Genomic DNA, 26,125 nt, shown 5'->3' with positions numbered 1-26,125 from the left:
GAATGGCCTTGCAATCCCCCTGCAGCTAATAACAGATGAGACCAAAGAGGAAGGAGGCAGAAGTATCCAGCTATGGGAGCTTATCAATGTCACAAGCTCAGATTTTTTTAGACAAGGAACAGCATCAGCTCCAGCAACCACTAAACCAGGCATAGGAGGGAAAGTGACAAAATCCTGAGCCATTGGCAACTCCGCCACTTTCCCTGAGGCAAGAGGCTCCTATCCTGTGCAACCCCATGGGGCACAAAGTCTGCCCTCCTAAACTGTGTCCAGTCCCTCAGAAGGGCCCATCTCATTACAAAGAGAGGCCCCACTGGGAGACCTGCCCAGGGGTTAGCTAAGATACCCATACACCAAAGAGAACGCCACCTGATAAAACTGTCATTGAACATGTTATCACTGAATTAAAGAGAAGCCACTTTCAAAAGAAAGTGACTGGGAGTACCCTCTAGTCTCCTCTCAGGTCATAATCAGTGATTTCAACAAAGCCCAGTGTGATCTCATGCAGTATTGAAAAGGAGTGTGCCTTTCTTGTCCTAGCCCCAATCCCACCCATCTAGGCACTGGATCCATTTTGCGTTCCTTCTCAAGGATACACTTCCCACCTAGTGTATGCCTAGTTCCTTGGGAAACATAAGGCAAACTGCCAAATATCGTAAATATTTTTCTGCATCTCTTGGACAATCTTAACATGTTTTCATGAAATCATGCCTTAAAAACCCTTCCAAATTCAGTCTTCCCTTCTAGTGTTCATGCATTTTTTTCTCCTTTATAATTTCTTCTCTTCCCTTGCACCATCTTCCCTGACCTCCACCTTCTCGTGCTTAAATTTCTCAAACCCACTGTCACCTTTCCAGAGGCTCCTGGACCCGTCTCATCACCCCTTCCCCACAATGGAACAGAGACAGAAGTGCAGGGACTACTGATTTTCTTCTGGACATGAGGAGGGGAACACAAAGGGCCAAATACCTGTCTTCTCTCTCTCCCTGCACTTTCTCCCTTCTGGGTGGGGCTGCTTCTTCTGGCCACAGGAAGCCCCAGAGCCTAAGGGCAGCCCCACACCCCACCTTAGCACACGCACACACGTGCACACATATTGCACTCAGAAGGGAGAGACTTACCTCGCTGGGCTCGACAATGGCCACATTCTCTGCACCCACTCTCCTCTTCATGCGGGCAGCCATGCAGATGCCACCGCTGCCTCCACCCAGCACCAGCACCTCATAGTGGCTCTTGGCAGCGTGGCTAGCCCCCGTGTGCAGCTGAAGCAGGCCAGCCTGCTGAGCACCCAGCCTGAGGAAGCAGGCGAAGAGCCGGGTGCTGGGGCTGGACACCACGGAGCCCAGCAGGCTCATAGTTAGGCTGGATCAGGCTAGAAGGGAACAGACCGCTATGAGTGTGAAGGCAGAGATGGCTACGGGACCAGAGCAATCTTCCTTCAGGGCAGGCCACGAGCTGGTGCCCACCATCTGCCTCAACACCACTTTCTCCTCTGGCTGTGGTTCCCGGTCTCCTGATAGAATTTGACTGATAGCAACAACAACAACAACAAAAGAAACACCTCGCTAAGCTTTGATTGCTCCCCTCCTGCTTTCAGGCTACCTAGGACTTTGTTTGAACCAGGTTTCCCGCACCCTTTAAGTTCTTCCTAATAATTTGTCTGCACCCATTGTTGTCTAACAAAAATATCCAGTGCATCATCTGGCCATATCCAGCTGTTACTTATTTTTCCTCTCATCTCTTTCTTTGGTTTTGTAGTTCTTTAAAACTGATATATTAAAAAATAAGCAGAACAAAATAAAAATAAGAATAATCTTTTTAAGAAAATCGATATATGAGTCCACAGCTAGAGACTTATGCAGTTCCTTGCTAGAAGGAGCACCTTAGACCTTGATGAACAGAAACAGATCAGCAATAACACCCACCTTTCAGGACCCACTTCTGCAGTTCAGATTCCAGACCAATGCAAGCAGGGCCTTGCCCCCACTCCGAGGGCTCCTAATTCCACAAGACCACGGTTGTGAAATTTCACCAGCTATAGATTTGCAAGCCAAGGCCTTCCACACCCTAAGCAATTTCAACCAGATGATAAAAAAGTCATAAAAGGAGCCCTTCCTGGTATCATGAAGTTCTGTTTTATGCATCAAATCTGCATATGCTACTGACCAGTCTTTTATTACATCCAATTCTGTAAATAATCTTTCCTTTATAGTTCCTCCAAGATGCACTTTACCTTTAGGAAAACACAGTTTTACTTTGAGCACTTAGCACTTTGGCAGTGAAGAAATTGAATTTCTCAAAGGCCAATTCTTAGTTTCATCCTGTCCATAGAACAGGTCTTACATCTCTCATCTACTTGGTCTAACTCAAAGGACCTAGGCTCTCTCTCTCCAGCATTACAGAGCCTCGAATCCCACCACTGTGTTCAGGCCTTTGGGGTAAAGGCTGCTCCAGGAACCCTTTATTAGAATGCAAATACCCAGCTGGAGAATAACATTTTTAGCTGCTAAGGTCACCAACTTAACACGAATGATTTAATTATATTATTTTCGCCCCTGACTGGAGAAAAGGAAGGTTACATAGGGGATTACAGAATGCTGAGAGGGGAGAAAGGGCTACAAAAGGAAGAAGGGTGGACCCTGGAGGGAAGAGAAATGATGGAGAGTGGAAAGGAGGAGCCAGGGGTGCTAATTTTAATTAAAATTAACTCATAGTAAAGTTTTGGCACCTCTGATAAATTCTCCATTATTTCATATCTGAAAAGGGACACAGAACTGGTAGGAACAAGTCTACATATTGAGGCAGCGAGTTTAAAATTAGTTAGATCCTTTTAAAAAATAACATTTCTCATCCTTGAACCTTCTTTTTCTCTCCTCAATCACAGCAACTCTGCTTTTATCTGTTTAGGGTTCTGCATGAGATTTAATTTAAATGATAAATTCTTCTGCTAAAGAAACTTTAAAAATCACTGCAATAGTTCACACTGATTTTATGAATATATGAAGCACTCGTAGCTTCAGTTCAGTCTGAGTTCTGTGTTCAAGGCATAGGCCTCAGTTTAGCTCCATTCCTTGATCCTCTAGGTGACTTGAAAATAAAATATCAGACTCATGAATATGGAGTTGCACAAAGTGCAGGATTTACTCCTTGTGGGTCTTCATATATTAATTTATGTTTTTAAAAGGTATTTCTGGAAGACACTAGTGGCATATAGTGATGCAGCAGTGATACCAACCACAGCCTGAAGTGGAATATGCATGTTTCCTTGGCTGCCATTCCCCATGCTGTGCTTACAGCAGACATTGCTAGGTGATCACAGAACTCTTTCCTGCGGAGCCCAGATGCAGTCCTACAATTCTTCTCACGATACTCTAAGCTGCCTCTTTCAACTACACATGAAATGAGAGCCTTTTATTATCGTTATGCATAATCAATAATGATGTTCACTGCTAAATCTTTGAATGCTGGGTTTTAGAGCTGTTGTAAAGTTGGTAAATGAGTGGGCAGTACATTTTGAAAGTCTAAAATGTTGATGCTGACTGCAATTTTCAAACCTAAATTAGGAAGTTCCTCCATATAAAGGTTCTAGTGAAGCTCAGAGTTTGAAATGAGAAGGTATCAGTCACGATCCTGGCAGGTAACAGATGATACAACCAGAGTGACTGAGCTGCAGAGAATTTACTGAAGGGCCATGGAGGTTAGGGCAGGGTACAGGAAGCCAAAGACGGATGGTGAATTGTCCAGGTATTAGCAAAATGGAGAAACCATCTCAGCCCTCAGCCTGAAGAGGCAAGGGGAGAGAACAGTGTTACTAGATCCTGGGTAGGCCTGGAGACCTGGAAGAGGGGTCCTTCCATAGGAACTATGGCCTCGGGCTGAGGAACACAACTACTGAGGCAGGGGAGGCAGGGAGGGAGCTGGGGGACAAACACCCTGACCCTTCCCTCCTTCTGCCATTTGGTCTTCTGGTTCCTTCCAGAAATCAGAGGGCAAGGGAGCCCAGGTGATGCAGGCCATAGAGGCCAGCCTCCAGGGTTCAGAGAAGGAAGGACAAGGGATCTGGTAGTTGGGGAGAAGAGTAATCAACACACAGAACTCCGTGTACCAGCTCCATGAGAGCGGGGTCATTATCTGACATGTTCACTGCTACAGCTGCAACATTTGAAAGAGCGCTAGACACATAGCAATATTCAACTAATGTCTTCTGGATTTAAGTGAATGAGTAAATAACCTGAGTAACTGGATGTACAGTCTAGTACCTAGATATATGCCCTATTTAGGATTTACGGAGAGGAAATTATTGGGGGATCCTAAAGAAGTATCAAAAACAGCATGGGACTGGTATAAAGATAGGCAGATTGACAAAAGGAATTGAATTGAGAGTTCAGAAATAGACCTTCACCTCTACAGTCAAGTGATTTTTTTTTATCCCCTGCCCCTGGCTTGTGTGTGTGTGTGTGTGTGTGTGTGATCTCTGCTCTCTGTGTCCATTTGCTGTGCGTTCTTCTGTCTCTGTATTTATTTTTATTTATTCCCCCTCTCCCCCCTGCTCCCCCATGGCTTGTTTGCTGTCTGCTATCTGTGTCCGTTCACTGTGCACTCTTCTGCATTTTTGCTTGTCTGCCTTTTTGTTGCGTCATCTTGCTGAGTCAGCTCTCTGTGGCGCTTGCGGGCCAGGCGGGTCTCTGTAGTGTGCAGGCAAACCTGCCTTCACAAGGAGGCCCGTATGGTAGACGGGAGCCCAACTGATTGAGCCACAGCCGTTTCCCTAGTCAAATGATTTTTGACAAGGCTGTCAAACCCACTCAGCTGTGTCAGAACAGCCTATTCAACAAACGGTACTTGGAAAACTCTATATCCATTTCTAAAAGTAAGAAAGAGGACCTTCATCTCATACCTTATACAAAAATTAATTCAAAGTGGAGCAAGGATATAAATATAAAAACTAGAACCATAAAATTCCTAGAAGAAAATGTAGGGAAACATCTTCAAGATCTTGTGGCTGGGCGGCGGCCTTTGGCCCAGTGGTTAGGATGTCCGTCTACCACATGGGAGGTCCCCGGTTCAAACCTCGGGCCTCCTTGACCCGTGTGGAGCTGGCCCATGCGCAGTGCTGATGTGCACAAGGAGTGCCCTGCCACACAGGGGTGTCCCCCGCGTAGGGGAGCCCCATGCACAAGGAGTGTGCCCCTTAAGGAGAGTCGCCCAGTGCGAAAGAAAGTGCAGCCCGCCCAGGAATGGTGCCGCACACATGGAGAGCTGACACAACAAGATGACACAACAAAGAGAAACACAGATTCCCATGCCGCTGATAGCAAACAAAGAAGATGCAACAAATAGACACAGAGAACAAACAAACAGGTGGGGGGGGGGAGGGGAGAGAAATAAATAAAATTCTTTAAAAAAAAAAAAAAGATCTTGTGGCTGGTGGTGGTTTCTTGGACCTTACACCCAAAGCACTAGCAACAAAAGAAAAGTACATAAATGGGACTGCTTAAAAATTAAACACTTTTGTATTTCAAATGATTTTTTCAAGAAGGTGAAAAGGCAGCCAACTCAATGGGAAAAATCTTCAGAAACCATGTATCTAATAAGGGATTGATCTCCATGTTATATAAAGAGATCATACAACTTAATGATAAAATGACAAGCACCCAACTAAAAATAGGCAAAAGAACTGAACAGACATTTTTCTGAAGAGGATATACAAATGGCCAAAGACACATGAAAAGATGTTCAACATCTACTAGGGAAATGCAGGTCAAAACTATAATGAGATACCAGTTCACACTTCATAGAATGGCCATCATCAAAAAAATAAAACCCAGAAAACTACGAGTGCTAGAGAGTATGTGGAGAAACAGGAACCCTTCTACACTGCTGGTGGGATTGTAGAATGGTGCAGCTTCTGTGAAAGACATTTTGGCAATATCTCAAGAAGCTGAATATAGAACTACTGTTTGATCCAGCAACCCTATTTCTAGGACATGAACTGGCATTTCCATACTAATGTTCATAGTGGCATTATTCACAACTGCTAAAATATGGAAGCAGCCCAAGTATCCATCAACTAATGAAGGGCTAAACAAAATGTGGTATATACATACAATGGAATACTAGTCAGCTGTAAAAAGAAATGAAATTGGGATGCTGCTGCAATCAGCTCACAATAGGTTGGCTCGAAGGAAGGTGATACAGAACTTCATGAAATAAAAGAGAGAGAGAGACACAAGAGAGGAGATAAAGATGGGTCCAGGGGACTCACAGCTTCTGGAACTGAGAGAGCCTCAATCCTAGTTTCCACCTCATATTTATTGAAAACTGCTGAGCAGCTGTTTGCTATTAGAACCTCAACATCATCTACAATAATAGGGAACAACTGCAACATCGAACAACTGCAACATCTACAATAGAAGAGGTGAGACATTTACAATAAGGAACAGGTAAGCCAGTTTCCCACAATAGGATGCAAATGACAACATGGATGAAACTTTAGGATATTATGTTGAGTGAAATAGGCCAGACACAAAAGGACAAATATTGTATAGTCTCACTAATATGAACTAAATACAAAGAGTAAACTCACAGAGGTAAACTCTAGAGTATAGATTACTAGGAAATAGAATGTGAGTTGAATTGGGAGCTGATGCTCAATGTACATAGAATTTTTAATACAGTTTATTGTAAAAGTGTGGAAATGAATAGAGTTGATGGTAACACATTATAGTGAGTATAACTAGCACTGCTGATTTATGAATGAGATTGTGGCTGAAAGGGTAATCTGGACATAAATGTCAATTGAAAGGAAATGAGAGAAGAATCTAGGTTATGTACAACAGTGATTTCAGTGGTGGATAAAGATTATGGTTAATATTATGCATAAATATAAGAATGTTATTCTTTTATGAAGTGTTAAGAATATGGTGATACACAGGAAAATTACAACTAATGTAACATATGGAAGATAGTTAACAGTAATGTAATTTTTGTGCAGTAATGGCAAAGAAGATATATCAATTCTAAGAGACATCTATAAGGGACTTCTTTTCTAGTAATGAAAATGTTCTAAAAATTGATTGAGATGGTGACAGCACAACTCTGATGAACATAAAAGCCACTGGGTGTATATCTTGAATGGACTGTACAAAACAAGGGGCTGTATAACACAGGGAATCCAGTGATAGATGATGGACTGTGGTTAATAAGACAAATATGACAAACGTTCTCTCATGAACTATAACCAATGTATATTAATACAGGGTGTTAATAATTGGGTGCACAAGGGAAAAAATACACCAAATATAAGATATGGGCTATAGTTAGTAGTAATATTTTGACAATGCTTTTTCACAGTTTTGAAAAGTTTCACAACAATATGAGATGTTGGTGGTAGGGTGATATATGGGAGCCCTGTATGATGATATGCATGTTTGTTTTGCAAATTCACAATTTTTACTATATACTTATTATTTATGTATGTTCACGTATGAATGATACACTTCAATAAAATTTTATTTTTAAAATATTTTTTATCCTTTGCCCTGCATTTCCATTTCTGGGAATTTAATCTAAGGAAATAACCTGCAATATTGAAGAAGGAAAAAAAAACCTATTACAGGGCAGCAGATGTCACTCGAGTGGTTAAGAGCCTGCTTCCTACATATAAGATCCTGGGTTCGTTCTCTAGTACCTCCTAAACAAATGAAAAAAAACAATTCTCACTGGGGAGAAGATAAAGCTCCGTGGTTGAGCACCTGCATTCCATGTACAAGGTCCTGGGTTCATTCCCCAGTACCACCTCAAAAAACAAACAACAACAACAAAAAAAAACTATTAAAAATATGTTTCTCACTCACTTATTCATAATATGGTCAACCATAGAGTAACTGGTTTATAGGTTCAACCTGTTTCCATCCTGGGAACATAAAAACAGCTCTAGGCTCCACACCAGCCAGGGGAGGCAGGGAGGCTCAGGTCCCTGATTGTTTTTAACCAAGGTTTGTCTATACTATTTCAATTTAATGAATAGGGTGAAGAGGAGCCAAAATGTCAAAACACTGGGTAAAGTTGGGTAAAAAATAGTTATACAATTTGATTTACATCATCTTTTTAAAATTATGCTTATTAAGAACATATAAAATGCTTATTTATGATCAGGATACTGATTGAAAATACAATATGATTTTGACTAAATTATTGAAAAAAATACGTATATTAAAAGGAAATGTTAATATGGAGTGATTTTTTTCCTCTGAGTTGCAGAAAAATGAGTGATTTTGATTTCTTTTTGTATTTCACAAAAGTTTCTACCAAATAGACACAAAAATTTTATAATCATAAAATATTATTTTATGATAATAACTAGCATGTATTAAGCACTTTACATAAATGCTACCATTGTTATTGCCATTGTACAGATGATAAAATTGAGGCAGGGAGCAGTTAAGTGACTTTCTCAAGGCCATAGAGCCCACAATTGGTGCACTGTGATTTGAACCCAGGCACTTTGGTGCCAGAGCCTCTATTTTATTTTATTTTATTTTATTTTTTTAATTTTTGATACCCCAATTTATTTTTACTTTATTTTTTTTTATTTTTTTATTATTTATTTATTTTTTTAAAGTTACATTCAAAAAATATGAGGTCCCATTCAACCCCCCTGCCCCCACCCCCCACTCCCCCCACAGCAACACTCTCTCCCATCATTGTGACACATCCATTGCACCTGGTAAGTACATCTCTGAGCATCACTGCACCCCTAGTCAATGGTCCACATCATAGCCCACACTCTCCCATGTTCCATCCAGTGCGCCCTGGGGGGATCTACAATGTCCCATAATTGTCCGTGAAGCACCACCCAGGACATCTCCTCGTCCCGAAAACGCCTCCACATCTCATCTCTTCCTCCCATTCCCCAAACCCAGCTGCCACCATGGCTACCCTTCCCACACCCATTCCACATTGTCTCTGTGGACATTGGATTGGTTGTGTCCATTGCACATCTATGTCAAGTGGGGGCTTAGATTCCACATGGATACTGGATGCACTCCTCCTGCTTTCAGTTGTAGACACTCTAGGCTCCATGGTGTGGTGGTTGACCTTCTTCAACTCGATGTTAGCTGAGTCGGGTAACAGAGCCTCTATTTTAAACCCTACAATATATTTTAAATTCTTTCCACAGGGATAAGATATGGGTGTCAGTACCATGAAAACATGTTTTCCCTTTTCTGGGAAGTATGAAAAACATTTCTCGATTTTTTTTTTGCCATTATTTCATAACCAAGTTGTTTTTGTTGAATTGGTACATGGTTTTCCTAAAGTTTTTCTATCCCTGTGGAAAGAATTTAAAATATATATTGTATTAAACTGAAAGGAAATATATCAAATATTAGCAATGGTTTTGAAAGGACTATAAATTTTTTCCCCTCTTCTTTGTGTTTCTCAGCTTTTCCCAAGGCTTCTTTCATGAATCCTACAGTTTACATTTTTAAAAATTATTCAGGTTTTCTTTCTTTCTTTCTTTAGAGATTGAGGAGTGGAGGTAGGTTGTAGGATGTTGTTTCATACAGGAAAAAGAAGATATTTTATGGTAAGTACATAATTGCCTCTGGCCTTTTTTTCTAGACGTCTGCAAAATGACAGAATCACAGTCAAATCACAGAATCACAGAATCCTCACTTCCCAGGAAGGGAAACCATTTTTTCACAATCCTGATAACCACATCTTAGACCTATGTAAAGAATTTTTAAAAATCATCTAGGAGGGGCCTGGCTAAGTTTCTGGTTTCCAGCCACCCCATAGAGATTACTTGACCTAGTGTCCTTCCAGCCTAACACCCCACGCTGCTTCTCTTGAAAGAGGAAGCATTTACACAAATATTTCCCTCACTCAGCCAAGAAGGCTGTCTCTGCTTCATTTCAGCTCTTAGCCATAGCCTGTTCCTGGATTCAGTATTCATAAACACAAAGTCCTTTGAGCCAGGTTTATCAACGTCCCTAATACCAGTCATCAGCAGAACGCCCTGGTCTTTGCAGTCAAACTTCACTTTTAAACTATGAACAACTTCAAAACACAAAAGAATGTGTGAGAGGAAATGTCCCAAGTTTCAAAATAGCTGGCTCCTTCCCAGTCTTGAAAATCTCATTCTAACAGTACAACATTATCTAAACTTCCAGATCAGAAAAACCAGAACCATAATCTAACATTGTGTAAAAAGTGGGGCATGACGCAATGTCATAGACTAGAAACCACCCAGGGCAATAATGCATAATCATAATTTTTAATATCCCACTTTGGAACCAAGAGGTATTCCTGACATTGGCCTAAACTAAGTGAATAGCAACAGCAAAAATAAAAGAGACAATTGAAGGAAGCACAAATAATGCAATTTGAGCAACCAGAAGGCCAAAACAAGGTCAATTTGATTCTATTGCCTATTGCAGGAAAGCAACAGAAAACCCTGTCAACAAAATAACTAAGAAGCATAAGTCATATGACCTCTTACTCTCCCCAGAAGGTTGCCTGAAAAGCTACCTTAGGTTAAGAAATAACTACCAATGATACAAAAGACTGGAGCCACTTTATCACTATATGATTACAAGGTAAAGTACACATACACATCCATTTTTTAAAAATAAATTAAAAAGACAAGTTTAACTTCCATTTAACAGGTGGCACACGTAATACATTTTATAATTAAATAATGTCTTGCTTTTAAGTTGGATAAAAAATCTCTCAATCCAAAATCAAATGAGTACCTCCTTCAAGGATCAAAATTAATGTTTTGATATATTTACAGTCTAACTGGAGAAGTAAAATACCTGTTGATTATCTGAATGATAAGACAGCTGCCAGGCCATCTCCTACTTACATCGCTGGCCATGGGCTCCAGGCCAGGTCTAGACAGCTCTTTGTGACTCCACACAGTTCCTCAGCCGGCCGTTCCCAAACCAGCAGTGCAGATCGCGTGTGTCAAAGCTCCCTAACCTCAGGTCATGTGAGCAGCTATGACACCTGGCTGAGTTCAAACAAAGCTGGCCTCTGTTTGATCATAAACAGGATTATTCAGAGCGTTCTTAATTAAAACCAAGCCACCAAGGCTTGTAGTCAACACTTCAGCTACTTTGCTCTTAAGGAAACAGCAGACCTTTGTATGAGTCATATTTGTTTTATCTCAAGCCTACAACAAGCTGGGCCCTCCTTGCTTTGAGATACAGGGCCAGACTTTAACAGATCAGCTTTGTAGAACACTTCCAAACCAAACTGGAAAACAGACAACTAATACCCTCCCACTCTCAGCTACCACCCCATTCCTCCACCGGCCCTCTCAGCCACAGGCTTCCTGGGCCAAGTTTACTCTGCACTATGTCCTGATGGTCTGGGTCCCAGTGGGCTCCAGTCTCTGAGGCAGGAATGAGCTTTGCCTATACAGCACAGGTCAGGCTTACACCAAGGATATTGGCAGGGACGTTTTGGGGCCCGGGGAAACACTTCCTCTTCCACTAGAGCCTCCAGCTTGGCCTTTATAGGACTATTAATTAAATCAGCCCTAAGGCTATCTATCATTAGTCATTGACAGTTCTTAGTCAAATGATTTCCAGAAGACAGGATATGACCAGAAAAAATAGGAAGACACTACCATAATAATAATAGCTAACATTTATTAAGTGTTTAATAGTTGCTAATTATGCTGTCTCAGAGACTCCTCAAAACAACCCTATAAAGGAGGTGTTGGTATCCCCAGTGCGCAGATGAGGAAATTGAGGCTTCAAGTAGGGTTAGAGAGCCCGCCTAAAGTCATTTCACTAATTACGCAGCAGTGTAATTCAAACTGTCTGACTCCTTGCTTGAGTTCTCACTGTGGTAAGATTGAAGAGCCTATTCAGGCAAAAATGCCTCCCAGGTGAATTTGATTTTCCTTCAAAATTAAAGTAGCTTTATTGATTCCCATGGAGTAGAGAAAGAAGGGGTATGTGGTATTAAATTTTAACTTACTAAATAAATTAAAAGGAAGAGTTTGGGGACAGAAATGTGCAATAATAGTATTGATATAATTTTTCAAGAGTCCTTATCTTTTAGAGCAGGGATTCTTAACCTTTTTTGTTCCATAGACCTCTTTGTCAGTCAGGTGAAAACCACAGACCCCTTACTAAATCCACACTATACTGTCTATTACTTAATAAATATATCACACCCACACCAACACGTCCCCACAAGAATAGTTTTTTTTTTTTATTTCAATTCAAGTTCATTGACTCCGTGTTAAGAACCCCTGCTTTAGAGATACATACTGAAGTTTTCACAGTTGAAATAATTTGGAATTTGCATCAAAATTACAGAAAGTTGAGAGCAGATGTGGCTCAAGCAATTGGGTGCTCACCTCCCACATGGGAGGTCGTGGATTCAGTTTCTGGTGCCTCCTAAAGAAGAGGAGCAGACAACAAGCAGACAGACAAGGGAGCCATCTTGGGGAGAAGGGAGGAATATAAATTAAATAAAATATTATAGAAAGTGGAAGTGGGTGCAGGTATACATGAAGGTATACTGGCCATGAGTTGATAGTAATTGAAGCCTACTGAACAGTATTATAGGGGGGAGGGGTGTTCCTTATATGTTCTTTTTTGTATATGTTTGAAATTTTATACAATAAAAAGTTAAATGAATGAGCGAGTGAAATATGGAGGGAAAAAAAAAGACCCAGCATGTATCAAGGTGGACATTGGCTTTCTTCTTTACTCACTTAAATGTTAAGGTGTGGACATATTTCCAGAAATGGCAAAACGGATGTAAATTATAATCATACATCCCTCCCATAAGCATAGGTATTTTACAATTCACAGGGCCCACACCTGAGGCCACACTTGAAATATTACCACTTGACAGAAGGGGAAATGAGGCTCAGAGAGATGAAGTGATCATCCAAGGGTCACACAGAGTTAGCAGCAAGGCCAGAGCTTAAATGAGTTTTCTCGGCAAAGTATTTTTTCTGAACGCGCTTTGCAGCAGCAATAGGGGCAGTAGCAGGAGCTACTGATTCAGGGGTGGAGAGCCCCCAGTCTTCTCCAGCTCTGGCTCTCAGGATGGCCTGTCTGCTCAGGCCTAGGAAGGCCAAGTGGCCTCACATGCCACCTCCCAGAGGGGCAGGACTTTAGACAGGGGCAGATTCAGGTTTTAGGGCCACCGAAGCCTATAAATCTGATGGACATTTTAAGAAAAAGAAAACAAAATTATGAATACAAAAGTTAATATTTAGAATAAGAAAATGTATCACCATAAACACCTGGAGCCTTAGAGATTCAGACCCTTTCTTCTGAGATCTCATTTGGGCAGTTTACCAGAAACACACAGGAATGCTTCCTGATTACAACCTGGCTTCCTCTTCCTTCCTGGAATATTCCATAACTTTATCCTTACACCCACCAGGGCCTGTGCAAGAGAGAAACCATGAAGCTTAAACTCCCGTTGCCTCTGGTAAATCCACCTCCAGGGCCTACAGCCCTCCACTAGGGCACTCTGCTTGCCCAGCCTGCAGGTACCCGCTTAACCAGGCCATCCCTCACGCCAGCCTCAAGCTTTGCCAAGCCTCCTCCTGTGTGACAAGCCGGATTTGGACAATCAGAAATGAGATCATGAAACCGTGCTCATCACTGCCCCACACCCTATGCGCAGGCACCATGCACAGTGCTCAAAGTCTTTCTCATCCCTATTTTACAAACGGAGAAAGTGAGGCTGAGGGAGACTGGTTATAGCCTCAAGGCCACACAGGAGTGAGGAACAGAAGCAAAACAAACATCACCACTTTCCCTGTTATACTGTGGACGCTCCTAGGATTAAATCACTTGCCCTCTGACTTAAACTGTAAAAGGGCAGGCCACATCTGGTGAAATCTCTGGAAAGAGTTTTTACTGTCAACAGATTAGCAATGCTTTGAGTGCCAAGAAAATGCCAACTATTGCCCCAAAAATGCTATAGTTCCTTAACATTACCCCATCTTCATCTGAAGTACTTCCAAACAACATATGCAATAATATTCAAAGCACTGGACTAGACACTTTGGGAAACCACAAAGGCAACTGGCTGCTTCTCTTTCCTAGAGATATTTTGAATACTACTTTAAAATGCATGTGCCGGGAAGCGGACTTGGCCCAGTGGTTAGGGCATCCGTCTACCACATGGGAGGTCCATGGTTCAAACCGTGGGCCTCCTTGACCCGTGTGGAGCTGACCCATGCACAGCGCTGATGCACGCAAGGAGTACCCTGCCACGCAGGGGTGTCCCCACATAGGGGAGCTCCACGTGCAAGGAGTGCACCCCATGAGAAGAGCCGCCCAGCACGAAAGAAAGTGCAGCCTGACCAGGAATGGTGCCTCACACAGGGGGAGCTGACACAAGATGACACAACAAAAAGAAACACAGATTCCCATGCTGCTGACAACAACAGAAGCGGACAAAGAAGAACACGCAGCAAATGGACACAAAGAGCAGACAACTGGGTGGGGGGAAGGAGAGAGAAATAAAATAAAATTGAAAAATCTCTAAAAAAATATAAAGTAAAATAAAATGCATGTGCCAACAGTCCAGTCAGATGGAAGACTTTGCATGTTTAACACATTTTTGCTCTGCTCTTTCTCCTTATATATCTACCAAACTGTTGGGTGGCATTTAAAAAGCAATTTAATTACATATTACTGTAGACTCTTATAATTATGTGGGTGGTTGGGACAAATTTTTACAATTAAATAACAAAGCTACAGTATGATTTTTTAATGCAATAATTACTCTGAAAGAATAAAGCACCTTGCCTCCCTTTCCTCTGTCACACTCTGCCACCTGTTCTATTGAAACTGGAGATATCATCACTAAGGAAAGTTTTCACATCTCTGTTATCCATTTAACCTTGATAAAGAGTGAAGTGCCATCAGGTTTATGGCTTTCAAGGGTTGGGTTTTCTGCAAGGTACATGTGCAAATCCAGGTTACACCTATACTGAACTTATTACAAACATATATCAGCTAAATTTTCAGAACATTACAACCCAAAGTAGAAAGATAAAGAAGATATACACACATCTAACTACATGTAGCTTCAGTGGCAGAAGTCACATGCCATGGAATCAGTATGAACCAAGCACCTTAGGTGTTTTGATGAAAGAAGGAATAATCACTGAGCAAGAGGTAAAAGATTGGCAGTATTTTGATAAGTGGAAATACTAAGGGGGTGGGGCACACGGAGTGGAGGGAAGAGTATAAGTAAATGATTCCCCGAGGAGGTGGCTGCACTCCAGACCCACTCTCTGCCCTTCTCTGCCCAGGCTCTGAGCCCCGAGTGCACACCTGTAAGGACTGCATCAGCTGGCCTCCCTTGCCCTCTGGCTTCCAATTGGGTTCAGGCAATGAGAGGCAACAGTAGGGGATTAGAAGTGGGAAGAGAGTCAAGTCAGGATATTGGTTCCCCCATCCATTCCTTAGCTCCTTGGCTGAGTGATCTCCTCAACTACAGCTCTTCCTCAGTGTTCCAGTAACACTCCCTCAGCTTGCTTCTTCAGGCCCCATGGTGCTCCACTACCCTTGTTGGTTTCCTTAACCCTGCCCACACCTGTGTAAATAGTAATTTCATTCAGCCCTCCTGAATAGCACTATTTGAGTGTGCCAACTGTTTCCAGGGAGCCTGACTGATAAGGTGGGAAGGCCCAGAGTGTGTGTGGGCAATGGAGACCAACCAGGCTGGTGGTGACTAGACAAGGTGGGGACGTAGGGCTAAGGCAAGAAAGGAATGTCGTCGCCAGATTGTAAAGGGCCATGCTAGGAAATTGAGACATTTTATAGAAAAACAAAGTTTTGGAAAGTGATAGGACAAAGAGAGACAGCTTTGAGAAGATGGTGTCAAGGAGCAAGTTAAATTGGAGGAGAGACAAAAACCAATTCAGGAAGTTAGTTAGGAAGCTAATGCAGTGGTCCAGGTGCAAGGGATCAGGGTCTGAATTAGGTGCTGGCATTAGAAAGGCAAAGAGGGACTGGAAAGGAGAATGATTGGGTGAGTGGTGGGAAGGGTCCCTGGGAGAAAAATAAGTTAAAGCTGAAATCCAGGCAGCTAAAAGAAATGAATACTGTGGGCCGAAATAGGAAGGTCAAGGCAAGGGCTGTTTGGGCTAGTTTTAGGCAGTGGAGATTGAGCTTGTGGAAGCAGAATCAGTTGGAAGGAGCAATAAGATTGGACAGGCATGTATTACTAAAGTTTGAAATCTTAATCCTAGACAATCGTAACCCCATCTAGGGCTCACAAACCAGAAACCTGCTGGCCAAATGCAGACCAGGGTTGTGTTTTGTTTGGTTCACAATGTTTAATAAATATTGAATTAGTAGCTGCAACAATTTGGTATTACTTATGAATTCCAAAAAGAGATATTTGATTATGGTTGTAAACTGGTCTGTTCCTCTGGGCATAATACCCCTTTGATTGTATTAAATTCAGAGGTTTCACTTTTACTTTATTAAATCAAGATTAGGGCTTTGATTTGACCACGTCATTAAGGCAATGCAGAATTGAGTCCCCACCCCTTGGTGGGTTATATAAATGGACGTACTTAATCAAAGACACAGAAATAGATACATGATAGACAGAGAACACAGAGGAAGAGTGACAGCTCCATAGACAAGGCAGAGAGGCCCTGGGGAGAGAGATGAACCTGACAATTTGCAGCTAAAGAGAACAGAGCAGCTGAGAAGCCCTGAGAGATGAGCCTTATGCCAGCCTACAGCTGAGATCAGAACAGGCTGGGACCATAGAGCCTTACTTTGCCGGAACTGAGTAGTCATTACCTGCCTTGGCCTTGCCTTCAGTTCCAGTTTGCCCCAGCTGCACCCGACCTATGTCAGTCATTTATTTACCTGCTTCCTGGTGTGCATTTGAGCTCATGGTCCCTGCTAATGGCAATGACAGACCTCAGAGGTTCTTAATGAAACTGAGGTCTTAGAAAGACCTCCTGGAGGAAGATGAGAGGATGAATTGGAGCAATTCAGTTGGGGTATTTTTGAGTGTTTACACTAGGCACTAGGGAGCCAGTGATAAAGGAAACAAGCCAGTCTATGTAATAGGTAAGGCCAGGAATGTGGAGGCATGTCAAGTAGCCACTTCAGAAGTTCAGGTATCGGTGAGAACCAGTCTAGGCAATGGGAACAGAGATGAAAGCATGAATCATGGATATAAGATGCCTGCTGAAGGAATTTCTGAAACAAAATAGCTATAGGGGAAAAAGAAGGAAGACTAGGAACTATGACATTGTTCTGGTGGTTACAAAGAAGAGAGGTGGAGTAAGCAACAGTTGGATTACTCAATGTGCAGTAAAAGTCCAAAGCAGGGTGAGGGAGAAGGAAACCGCTGTCTTTGAACATCGACTGGGTGTCATTCCACAAAGGGGTTACACAGCCTGAGTCCTTCCTCTTGGCACACCTGCTCTTGAGTAATGGGCAGTGCTGTCATCGCCCTGTGTGTTTAGGAACTGGATTACTATATTGTTAACAAATGAAGAAAATGAAGCCATCTTCACTAGCCCAACAGGGCTGAGTTAGAATTCCACCTCCAGAGCTGTCATGCCATCAAGCATTCCTTTGAATATTAAGCTGTGAAGCAAGTGTTCTGGGGGGCCAGAACTAAACATCTGGGGAAAAGGAACCATCCTATAGTTTTCTGATGATTTGGGGTTTGAACACATTGGGATTCTTTAGTTCCCTAAACCCCTAGGCATGAACCATATTCCTATGGTTCATAGAACAGAACCTATCAGTCACTAAAGACTGAACTCTTCCATGAAAGAGTTACTGATGAGGACTTTGCAAGTGAACTGGCTCCCATTGCTGCTGAGAAACTTCATACAGATTTCCGTAGCATCTATTTAACTTTATAACCAGAGAAAGCATTATACAGAGCAGGGACTGATAATTAAGCAATAATTAAATTTACAGAAGGAAAACTTGGCATTCTGGCTCCAGAAAAGAAAAAACAAGTCAGTCAATTGGATTTTTTCAAGTTCTGACTGACTCATATACAAAAAGGAAAAAAAGTCTTGTTTTTCTGCTTGCTTTAGCCTATGGGAGCTTGATCAACTCTGTCTTTCACAGTTGGCTTCTAGTCAAGTATATTTCAAGTTTCCTTTCAATATCTGCCTATGCCTGCACATTCACATCCACAGACTGTAGAACGCAACACACAGGAGAGGTCAGCCTGATGTGAAATTAATTTGCTCCCAGTCGCACAGCAGGGCTCAATTTAGACCCTGATTCCCCGAATCTATTAAATAATCAAAATAAAATTATTCATCAGCCTCACAAGCATTGGGATTCTTGCTCAGAGTCTCACATGCAAGGAGATTCTGAAAGGTGGAAAGTCATTTAAAACAAGGACTGGCCAGTTAGTTAGGCACACCATTCCCTGGAAGCCAGTGTGTGAGGTATTAACACAATGAAAAGAGACTCTTTAATTAAGAGTTAGGCATCTGTTGATTAAACATTGTTGGAAAGCCACTAAACTCAATCCTTTAATGGTTAGGACAGAATGAAATGCAGACAGGGCAACAGGTATGTCAGGCTCCCTAACAGCTCATATCTTTCCTATGTCCAACTAAATAACAGTTACTCTTCCTGGTAAAGGCTTGTCTGAGGGTGTGCCATGAATCAGAGACCCAGGGCCACATACAGGTAGTGCCAGGTGGGGCTATTCCTTAACCATGCCAGGCCATGCTTTCTTCATAAGTTCCTTCCATCTCTATCTAAGACTTTGTGATCCTATATATGAGAGGGAAAGGGAAATGAGATGCTCAAATAGAAATACTTATTCAACTAACTCCTTAGGTTGATCAGAGCTGTGATGTATTGTGGCAAAGAATAAGGGTTTATATCCAGGCCTGTAACATAATCAGAATGGAAACCTTATCTCCCATTCTTTGCCCCCAAGTCCCACTCTTGGGCCATCATCAACCGTGATTTGCTGGACAGCTCGTGGTGCACTATCCCAAGCATAGTAAAAGCATTACACACACAAAAAAAATCATTTGTTGAAGGTTTGCTATGTGCCAGGCATGGTGATAATTCACTTCACCTAATTTCCCACAACAACCGGAAAGGTAGGTATTGTTATCTCCATTTGGTAAATGAGGAGGTGGAGGTTGTAGAACCATGGGCAAGTCACTTAGCCACTTTGAATCCATTTCCCTGAATATAAAATAAATGGATGTGTCTTGTTCATTTTAAAGACCCTTCCTACTCTATGACTCAAAACAAGCTTTAATTTGATCACCTAGACTTTCAAAGGCCCAGTATTATCAGCCAAATCCAGATAGCCAGAGAATGAAATGGCTTCATTCGCATGCTCACAGGAACACAAAGTCACATTTACTGTACCCACCACCTCACGGGAGAACACTCACAATCTATACTCTAAGGTGGTTGTTAAAACCCATCATTTTCCCACGGAGACTTAACAGACTGTCTTAGAGCAAATTGCCAGGGAAACAAGAAAGTATTACAGAGTGAAATCACCACAGGCCCTACTATTGAGGCTGTCCTTCCAGGAGCCAGGGACTGGTGCCAGGATAAAGACACTTTTTTTCCTCCATTAATATACATAGGGTTGGAGCTGTCAGTTCCTATCTGGATAAAATGAAAGCTCCCTGATAACTGGGCTGTTGGAAATACATTGTGGTTAGAAGGGAAGTGCCTCATGGTACTTAAGGAAAACCATCAATGCCATCACCCCATCACCCATCACACATTTATAAAATCCTACACTATGTACAGGGCACACAGCTAGCCTGGGTCATTCGCTGAGAATGAGCCAAGTTCTCCCCCTAAGAGTTGAATCGTGAAGATGAATAAGGCCTCAATGACTTCAGATAGGACCCTAGAGACAACGCACGACATCTTTGAAAGAGAGTGTAAAGTCCTAGGAACATAAGAAGGATGTATTTGCCCTTCCCAAAATTTTAGGCATTGATAGCCCCAGCCTGTTCTAAATTTTCTGTTCTTTACAACGCTTACTTCCAATCATCTTGCCCCAATTTAGCAAGTTCACAAATTAAACCATGGGATGACTGGCTGGATTCACTTTTCTTCTTCCTACTGACAACCACATTTTCTGGATTACATAGACTTTTAAGTCTGGGAAGAAGCAAATAGCTGGCTTCAGACCTGATCTGGGCAGCTCTTAGCAATCATCCCTCACTTCTCCTATTTACCAAATCTGCAGGGTCAGAGAGAAGGTGGGGCAGAGAAAGGTTAAAAGGAAAGAGGAAAGAGGAACATGGTCTATGGCCACAAATGCTTCATCATGGGTCTGTCTCCACCCCTTACAAGACATTTCCTGTGTTACAACACATTGGATTAACAAGCCTAGACACAGGCAAGATGGAGGCAGAAACTGATCCACAAAGGAATGCTGGTTTCCTATCAAAACTCAAGTTTATTTCCTCAGGCAGAACCGCAGCCCACTACCCATACAGACCCAGGGTCCCTTGCTGACATTTCCAGCATTCCAGCTCCAGACGTGTTTATATATTTATGTAGCCAGTAAAAAAGCCCACAATTAAAGAGTCATTGCCCAAACCACCAGCTGTCCCCTTGATGAATTCTACTGTTTAGATTGGGGATAAAATGGGAACAGCTATGAACTTGCAGGTCAGTGAGGGGAAAAGACAAGTACTGATAAACAGTACCTGTTTCACTGCTGAATGTTAGGGGTAGAGGTGAATGCCTCAAATACATGGGAAGGCAGTATTATCCCCATTGCACAGAAAGAAAGGAAAAAAAAAACCTACATTTTTATTTTCACTCATCTCTAACTGAAATTTAAGATTACAACTATGAATGTAGGCAACAAACCACAGTAGTGTTAGCAGTATCTATGACTGTCACTAATAGAAAGCACAGATATTTTCTTATCATATTGTAGGTGTAGCCTATATCTTGAAATATTGTTTATGCTCACCACTACGTCAAAAATTAGACGCACTGCTAAATCTTGTTATTTAATGCATTAGTTCAGAAACATATATATTACTATATCATAAATTATTTCAATACTTGACAATTATTTTGGAATTGATTCTCTTTTATAATACTCTGCCTTTTATTTTATACCTTTAAAAGCATTGTTTGGAGAAGGGGTCCTCAGTATTCATGGAACTGCCAAAGAGGTGCATGGCTCAAAAATGGTCAGAACCTTCCATTACCGCAACTATTGCAGTTCAGGCAAATTCAGTGGCTCTGCTCACCGTGCCTCCCATCAAGGTTGGGATTTTAATCATTAAAAAAAATAAAAAGGTGGTGAGCAAAGGAAAGGAGTCCCCTACTCTGCCAGAGGACACTTTCTTCCATTTCCAACAACTCCTGTTCAGTCGGTCCCCTAAATGCTCTCCTCCTCTGGTTCCAGCCACTGCTGGGCCCTCGAGCTCCCCTCTGTCTCCTGAGCAGTGGCGGTGGATAAACATATCACCCAGCGAGCAGGCGGGCAGACCGCTGACCTGCGGAGGTTGAGCACCCAGGCCAGCCCCGGGACGGTGCCGAGTGACTCAATCGACAAATGGAAGCCGCCAGAAATTCCCACACAGTAACATACCGGAAATGCCCACACACCAAGACGATGGATGCTTTGGTTTTTAACTGCCCCTCGCAAGCCGGCCTCTCCGCGCCCGGGACCCCGACCACTCCGAGAACGGAGCAAGAACTCCTAGACCCGGATTTTCCTAGACAGGAGCAGCAAGAGCCGCAGGTGTCAGGGGTGTGGGGAAGAGAAGTGTGAACCGGAATGGAGCGCGAAACACCGAGTCTGCGGAGTCCCAGGCGCGGGACGGAGTATGACCCGACAACCAGCTTCAGGGCTGATCTCCGTCCCCACCCGTCCCCCCTCCCTGGCGGAGGTCCACAGATGGGCCGCCGGATGCCTCTTACCCAGGGGCGAGCGGAGCTCCGGCCACAGTGCTGGCGCAGCAACAGCTGCCGCTCCGGGCTCGGGCTGCCAGGCCTTGGCTGGGGCGTCGCCCGCAAGCCCGGCCCCCCAGGGCGGAGGCCGGAGGCGGGGAGAACGAGGCTCCCCCAAGAAAGGACCGGAAAGGTCCCGCCACCCCGCCCGGCGCCGCAGCCCGGGCGCCAAGACCAAGTGCGCTCTTCGCCCGGGCTGCGGGCGCGCAGTCGGGGAGGTCAGAGCCAGGGTCGCGGGTGCAGCCCGCCCGGGCGCTGCTCGTGGCGCGGACGGGGAGGGCAACTTTGCCCCTACCCCAGCGCGCCCTGGGTCACCGCCAGGCGGCCTCGCGCGGCCACGCTGGGCAGGGAAGCCGCCTGGCGCCCCCGCCCCCGGGTCCTAACTGCTTTGCGTAACGTGGTTGCGAAGGTGAAGCGGGGCGCCGAAGATCGAGGCGCCGAAGATCGAGGCGCCGGCAGTTTGCGTTGGGTGCTGCCGCCTACCCGGCGCTTCTCACCTGGTTCCCGCTCCTGCCCACAGAGAGCTCTTCCTGAACCCATTTCACAGAGGCTCAGAGAAGCTCGGCGACTTGCCCTCGTAAACGCTGGGGCCCTGCTCTGACCTCAGGGCGCAGACCAAGGCCAGCTGGCGCACAGCCACCGGCCTCCACACCGTGTTCCCGCCCACGTGCTTGACTGGAGAGTTTCAGGTGACTGCACTTTCTAAATGGGTGCAAAGTTTATGTGGTTCTTAACCCTGTTAGATCCAGCGTGCCCTTTTCATAATAAATACAGGGTGCCCCCAAAAGTATTGTTACAATTTTAAGCTTTAATAACTCCTAAAGTATAGCTGCTACTGATAAAAAGAAAATTTTTTCATACAGTTTAGGCTCTCACAGCTTTACTGAGGGATGGGGCAGTATCCCATCTTGAAAGTAGAAGGGAGCTCCGCCACCCAGGGAGTGAAAAAGGAGAGCAAGCAAGTGAGTAAATGCTTTGTATGACTGACGTTTCCAATTTACATTGGGGGGAGGGGTCTTATAAAGTGGCAAGCAGATATATATTGGTTAGTATAGTATACTTGCTCATTTTTAATAGGATATCCCTATCTGCCCTAGACCAGCTAATCACTAAATGTTGCAAAAATTATAACTTTGTTGGGATTGCTCTACTCTTTACAAAGTCCTGTCCTTGGTCAGTTTTTTGTTTATTTTTGGTTTTTGTTGTTGTTTTGTGTGTTTGTTTTGTTTTTGTTTTTGTTTTGTTTTTGTTTTTGTTTTGTTTTGTTTTGTTGAGGATTGAACCCCAGACCTTGTATGTGAGAAGTTGGTGTTCAACCACTTGAGCCACATCCTCTCTGCCTTCATCAATTTTTCTTTTAAAAAGTTCCTGCAGAGAGAAAGCCACAGAAGCATGAAGCTGAAACCAGAAGAAAAGGGTGAGACTAGCAGACACAGCCATGTGACAGAGGAGTCCAGGATCTTCAGAGGGAAATCATTGCCTTGATGATGCCTTGATTCGGATATTTTTCTCAGCCTCAAAACTCTCTTCAGATGATTCTAAATGTGGAACCAGTGTTGAGAATCACAGATTTCATGCTCATTTTACCAATGAGGAAATCAAAGCCTAAAAAGTGTACGACCTGCCTATGTGAACAAGAATGTGAAAGACTATAAAAAAAGCAGCAAGATATGACTAATAATTTAAAATAAAATTTTTCTTCAGAGAAGCTAGGGGGCAGGCCAGCAGAAGAAGAAATGCAATGATAGCTACAAAGGGGTGAGGATTGTGAAGTGATTGTGAACTTGCCTCTGAAAATGTAAGTGTATATCCCTTATCACCCACCAGTGTGTATACCAGCATGCTGGCTTTGCAAAACTACATCTGTGAAACTTCTTTCTGAAAGTTATACCTTGGTAGGGGAAGCAGAGAGAGACTGTGAGGTGAAGAAATTTTCCTTTGTTTTGGCGGGGTTTTTGCATATTTTTATTTGTGATTATACCAAATACCATTGACTGTACACTGGATGCATTGTTTGCTTTACTAATATGTATCAATAAAATTGATTTGTAAAAGCAAACTTATACATTGGCAGAAGCAGGGAAAGGGAACAAACCCTTGAAACTCCAGAACTGGATAACTGAGAAAATTCCCCTGCGGTAAAACTAAGGGAAACTCCATAGTAAGTTGTTTCACCGTATAAATTCATTCTTGGGTTAATGCTAATTGTAACTTGTTTATAATCTTACGAGAGTTGGTGAGTTGAAAGTAGTTATAATTGATGGCAATTGCTACAAATTTTCTGTCACCATTTTCAAAATATTTACTGTTGTCACTGCTGCAAGTAAAAGGGAAAAAATGAGATATTATTTTAAGCTGATTAATCGCAATTTTGTTACATGAAGTTTCTGCCTTTGATTCCACTAACAGATCATTTAGACAGGATTTGATGAATAGCAAAATAATCTGTAAATTCCAGTTTCTGTTTCTCTTCCCACATTCCTCCCCAGGCCCACGCTTCTGCTAACTCTGATCCAAGGGTTTTTTGTTTTGTTTTGTTTTTAAAGATTTTTTTTTCTCTCCCCTTTCCCACTCCCCCACCCCACCCCCGTGGTCTGCTCTCTGTGTCCATTCACTGTGTGTTCTTCTGTGACCTCTTCTATCCTTACCAGCGGCACCGGGAATCTGTGTTTCTTTTTGTTGCATCATCTTGTTGTGTCAGCTCTCCGAGTGGGCAGCGCCATTCCTGGGCAGGCTGTACTTTCTTTCACCCTGGGCAGCTCTCCCTACAGGGCGCACTCCTTGCGCATGGGGCTCCCCTACGCGGGGGACACCCCTGCGTGGCAGGGCACTCCTTGCGTGCATCAGCACTGCGCATGGGCCAGCTCCACATGGGTCAAGGGGGCCCGGGGTTTGAACCGTGGACCTCCCATGTGGCAGGCGGATGCCCTATCCGTTGGGCCAAGTCCGCTTCCCTGATTCAAGGTTTTGGTGTGCTAATTTGCCTTCCTTGGTTTAACTAATAAATATTTAGTTTTGACAAAAAAAAAAAAAAAAGCCCCTGCCACCTCTCCCATGGAAAGAGGGCCACTCACCACAACTCCCAATGTGCGTGGCTGTTTTACTGTTACTTAATACACAAATTTACCAACAACAACAAAAAAAACTTTGAAAGCTTGATTAAATAAGTTTTTTTGCACTTATTTAGTTTTGCAAATTTTGAATAATTAACATTCTTAAGGTTTTTGTTTGCTTCAATCAACATTTTCTATCTGGTGAAACTAATTCCATCTTTAATAAAATCACTACAAGCAACACAGCTACAAAATGCAGGCTGTCAGTGTTTTTTGGCAATGCAATTCCTCTCACAACACTGCTTCTGTGACATGGTTTTCTGAAATGGTGAACAACTGGTAAGGAAACTCTTAAAATAAAGTTCAGTCTTCTCTGGGCTTTTCCAAGAGATCCACTCCTATTTATTTCAGTATATTAAAACCATGTAAAAATGCTTGGTGCTTATAATTGCCTGAGCCTGGAACCTAATTTGTTTTACCAAGAAAAAATTTGCTTTTCCACATACTTGAATGTTGGGGCCAAAGGTGGGGAACACTGGAAAGCATGCAGCTGTCAGGACAGTTAATTGTATATGGCACTGTCCACACAGCTGTCAACATGCCTGGTTCCCGCCCTCTGAACACCAGTAGACTGCTTCCCATATTTCCCAAAAGCCCCACCCCAACATCCTCCCTACCCCAGTAAGAAAGCCCCAGTTTAAATGAAAAGGATACAGCCAGGAAGGGATCACAGGAGACATGCTAATTGCTGAGTGGTTTGAGGTTGGTGACTGTGGAAAAAGATTCAGTTAAGAAGCTTGTTCTACACTGATCCCATAAGCTTGGGCCTTCTGCAGGTATTCATTCTATTATTTCACCTAAAACCTCACTCCTCCTACAGCAACAGAGACCACTGCAGAGAGCAGCTAACAGCGTAAAAGGACAGGTGCAGTAACTTGTCCATCAGACAGTGAGGAAGTGGGCTAATCATGCATTTATTCTTTCATGGATATTCCCTGCTATGTGTCAAGAATGATCAAGCATGTGTCAAGCATGATATCTGCTACCTGGTCATATATTGATAAATAAGACTCACTTCCTACCTATGTGGGGCTTGCAGAGTAG

The 26,125-nt window shown here is 43.1% G+C and overlaps 1 protein-coding gene across 8 annotated transcripts in view; it reads right to left on the bottom strand.

Moving 5' to 3' along the window:
* Nucleotides 1-22,576, bottom strand: part of SQOR (sulfide quinone oxidoreductase) — a 43,516-nt gene extending 20,940 nt beyond the window's left edge. For 2 of the 8 annotated variants that reach the window (XM_004480191.5, XM_071214173.1), the window contains exons 1-2: nucleotides 21,939-22,029; nucleotides 1,122-1,372 (exon numbers count right to left, since the gene is read on the bottom strand). In XM_004480191.5, the coding sequence (XP_004480248.1) occupies nucleotides 1,122-1,355 (234 nt within the window). In that variant the 5' untranslated portion in view covers nucleotides 1,356-1,372; nucleotides 21,939-22,029. Of the gene's footprint in view, nucleotides 1-1,121; nucleotides 1,373-1,925; nucleotides 2,055-10,820; nucleotides 10,840-10,870; nucleotides 10,996-21,606; nucleotides 21,626-21,938; nucleotides 22,030-22,465 lie in introns of those variants that run through there. The other 6 variants (XM_012520311.3, XM_071214174.1, XM_071214172.1 and 3 more) reach the window with 6 other exon arrangements.
* Nucleotides 22,577-26,125: the final 3,549 nt, after the last annotated feature.

This window comes from Dasypus novemcinctus, chromosome 3 (genome assembly GCF_030445035.2).
Source record: "Dasypus novemcinctus isolate mDasNov1 chromosome 3, mDasNov1.1.hap2, whole genome shotgun sequence".
Classification (NCBI taxonomy): Eukaryota; Metazoa; Chordata; class Mammalia; order Cingulata; family Dasypodidae; genus Dasypus; species Dasypus novemcinctus.
This window is presented reverse-complemented; position numbering and strand designations above follow the sequence as displayed.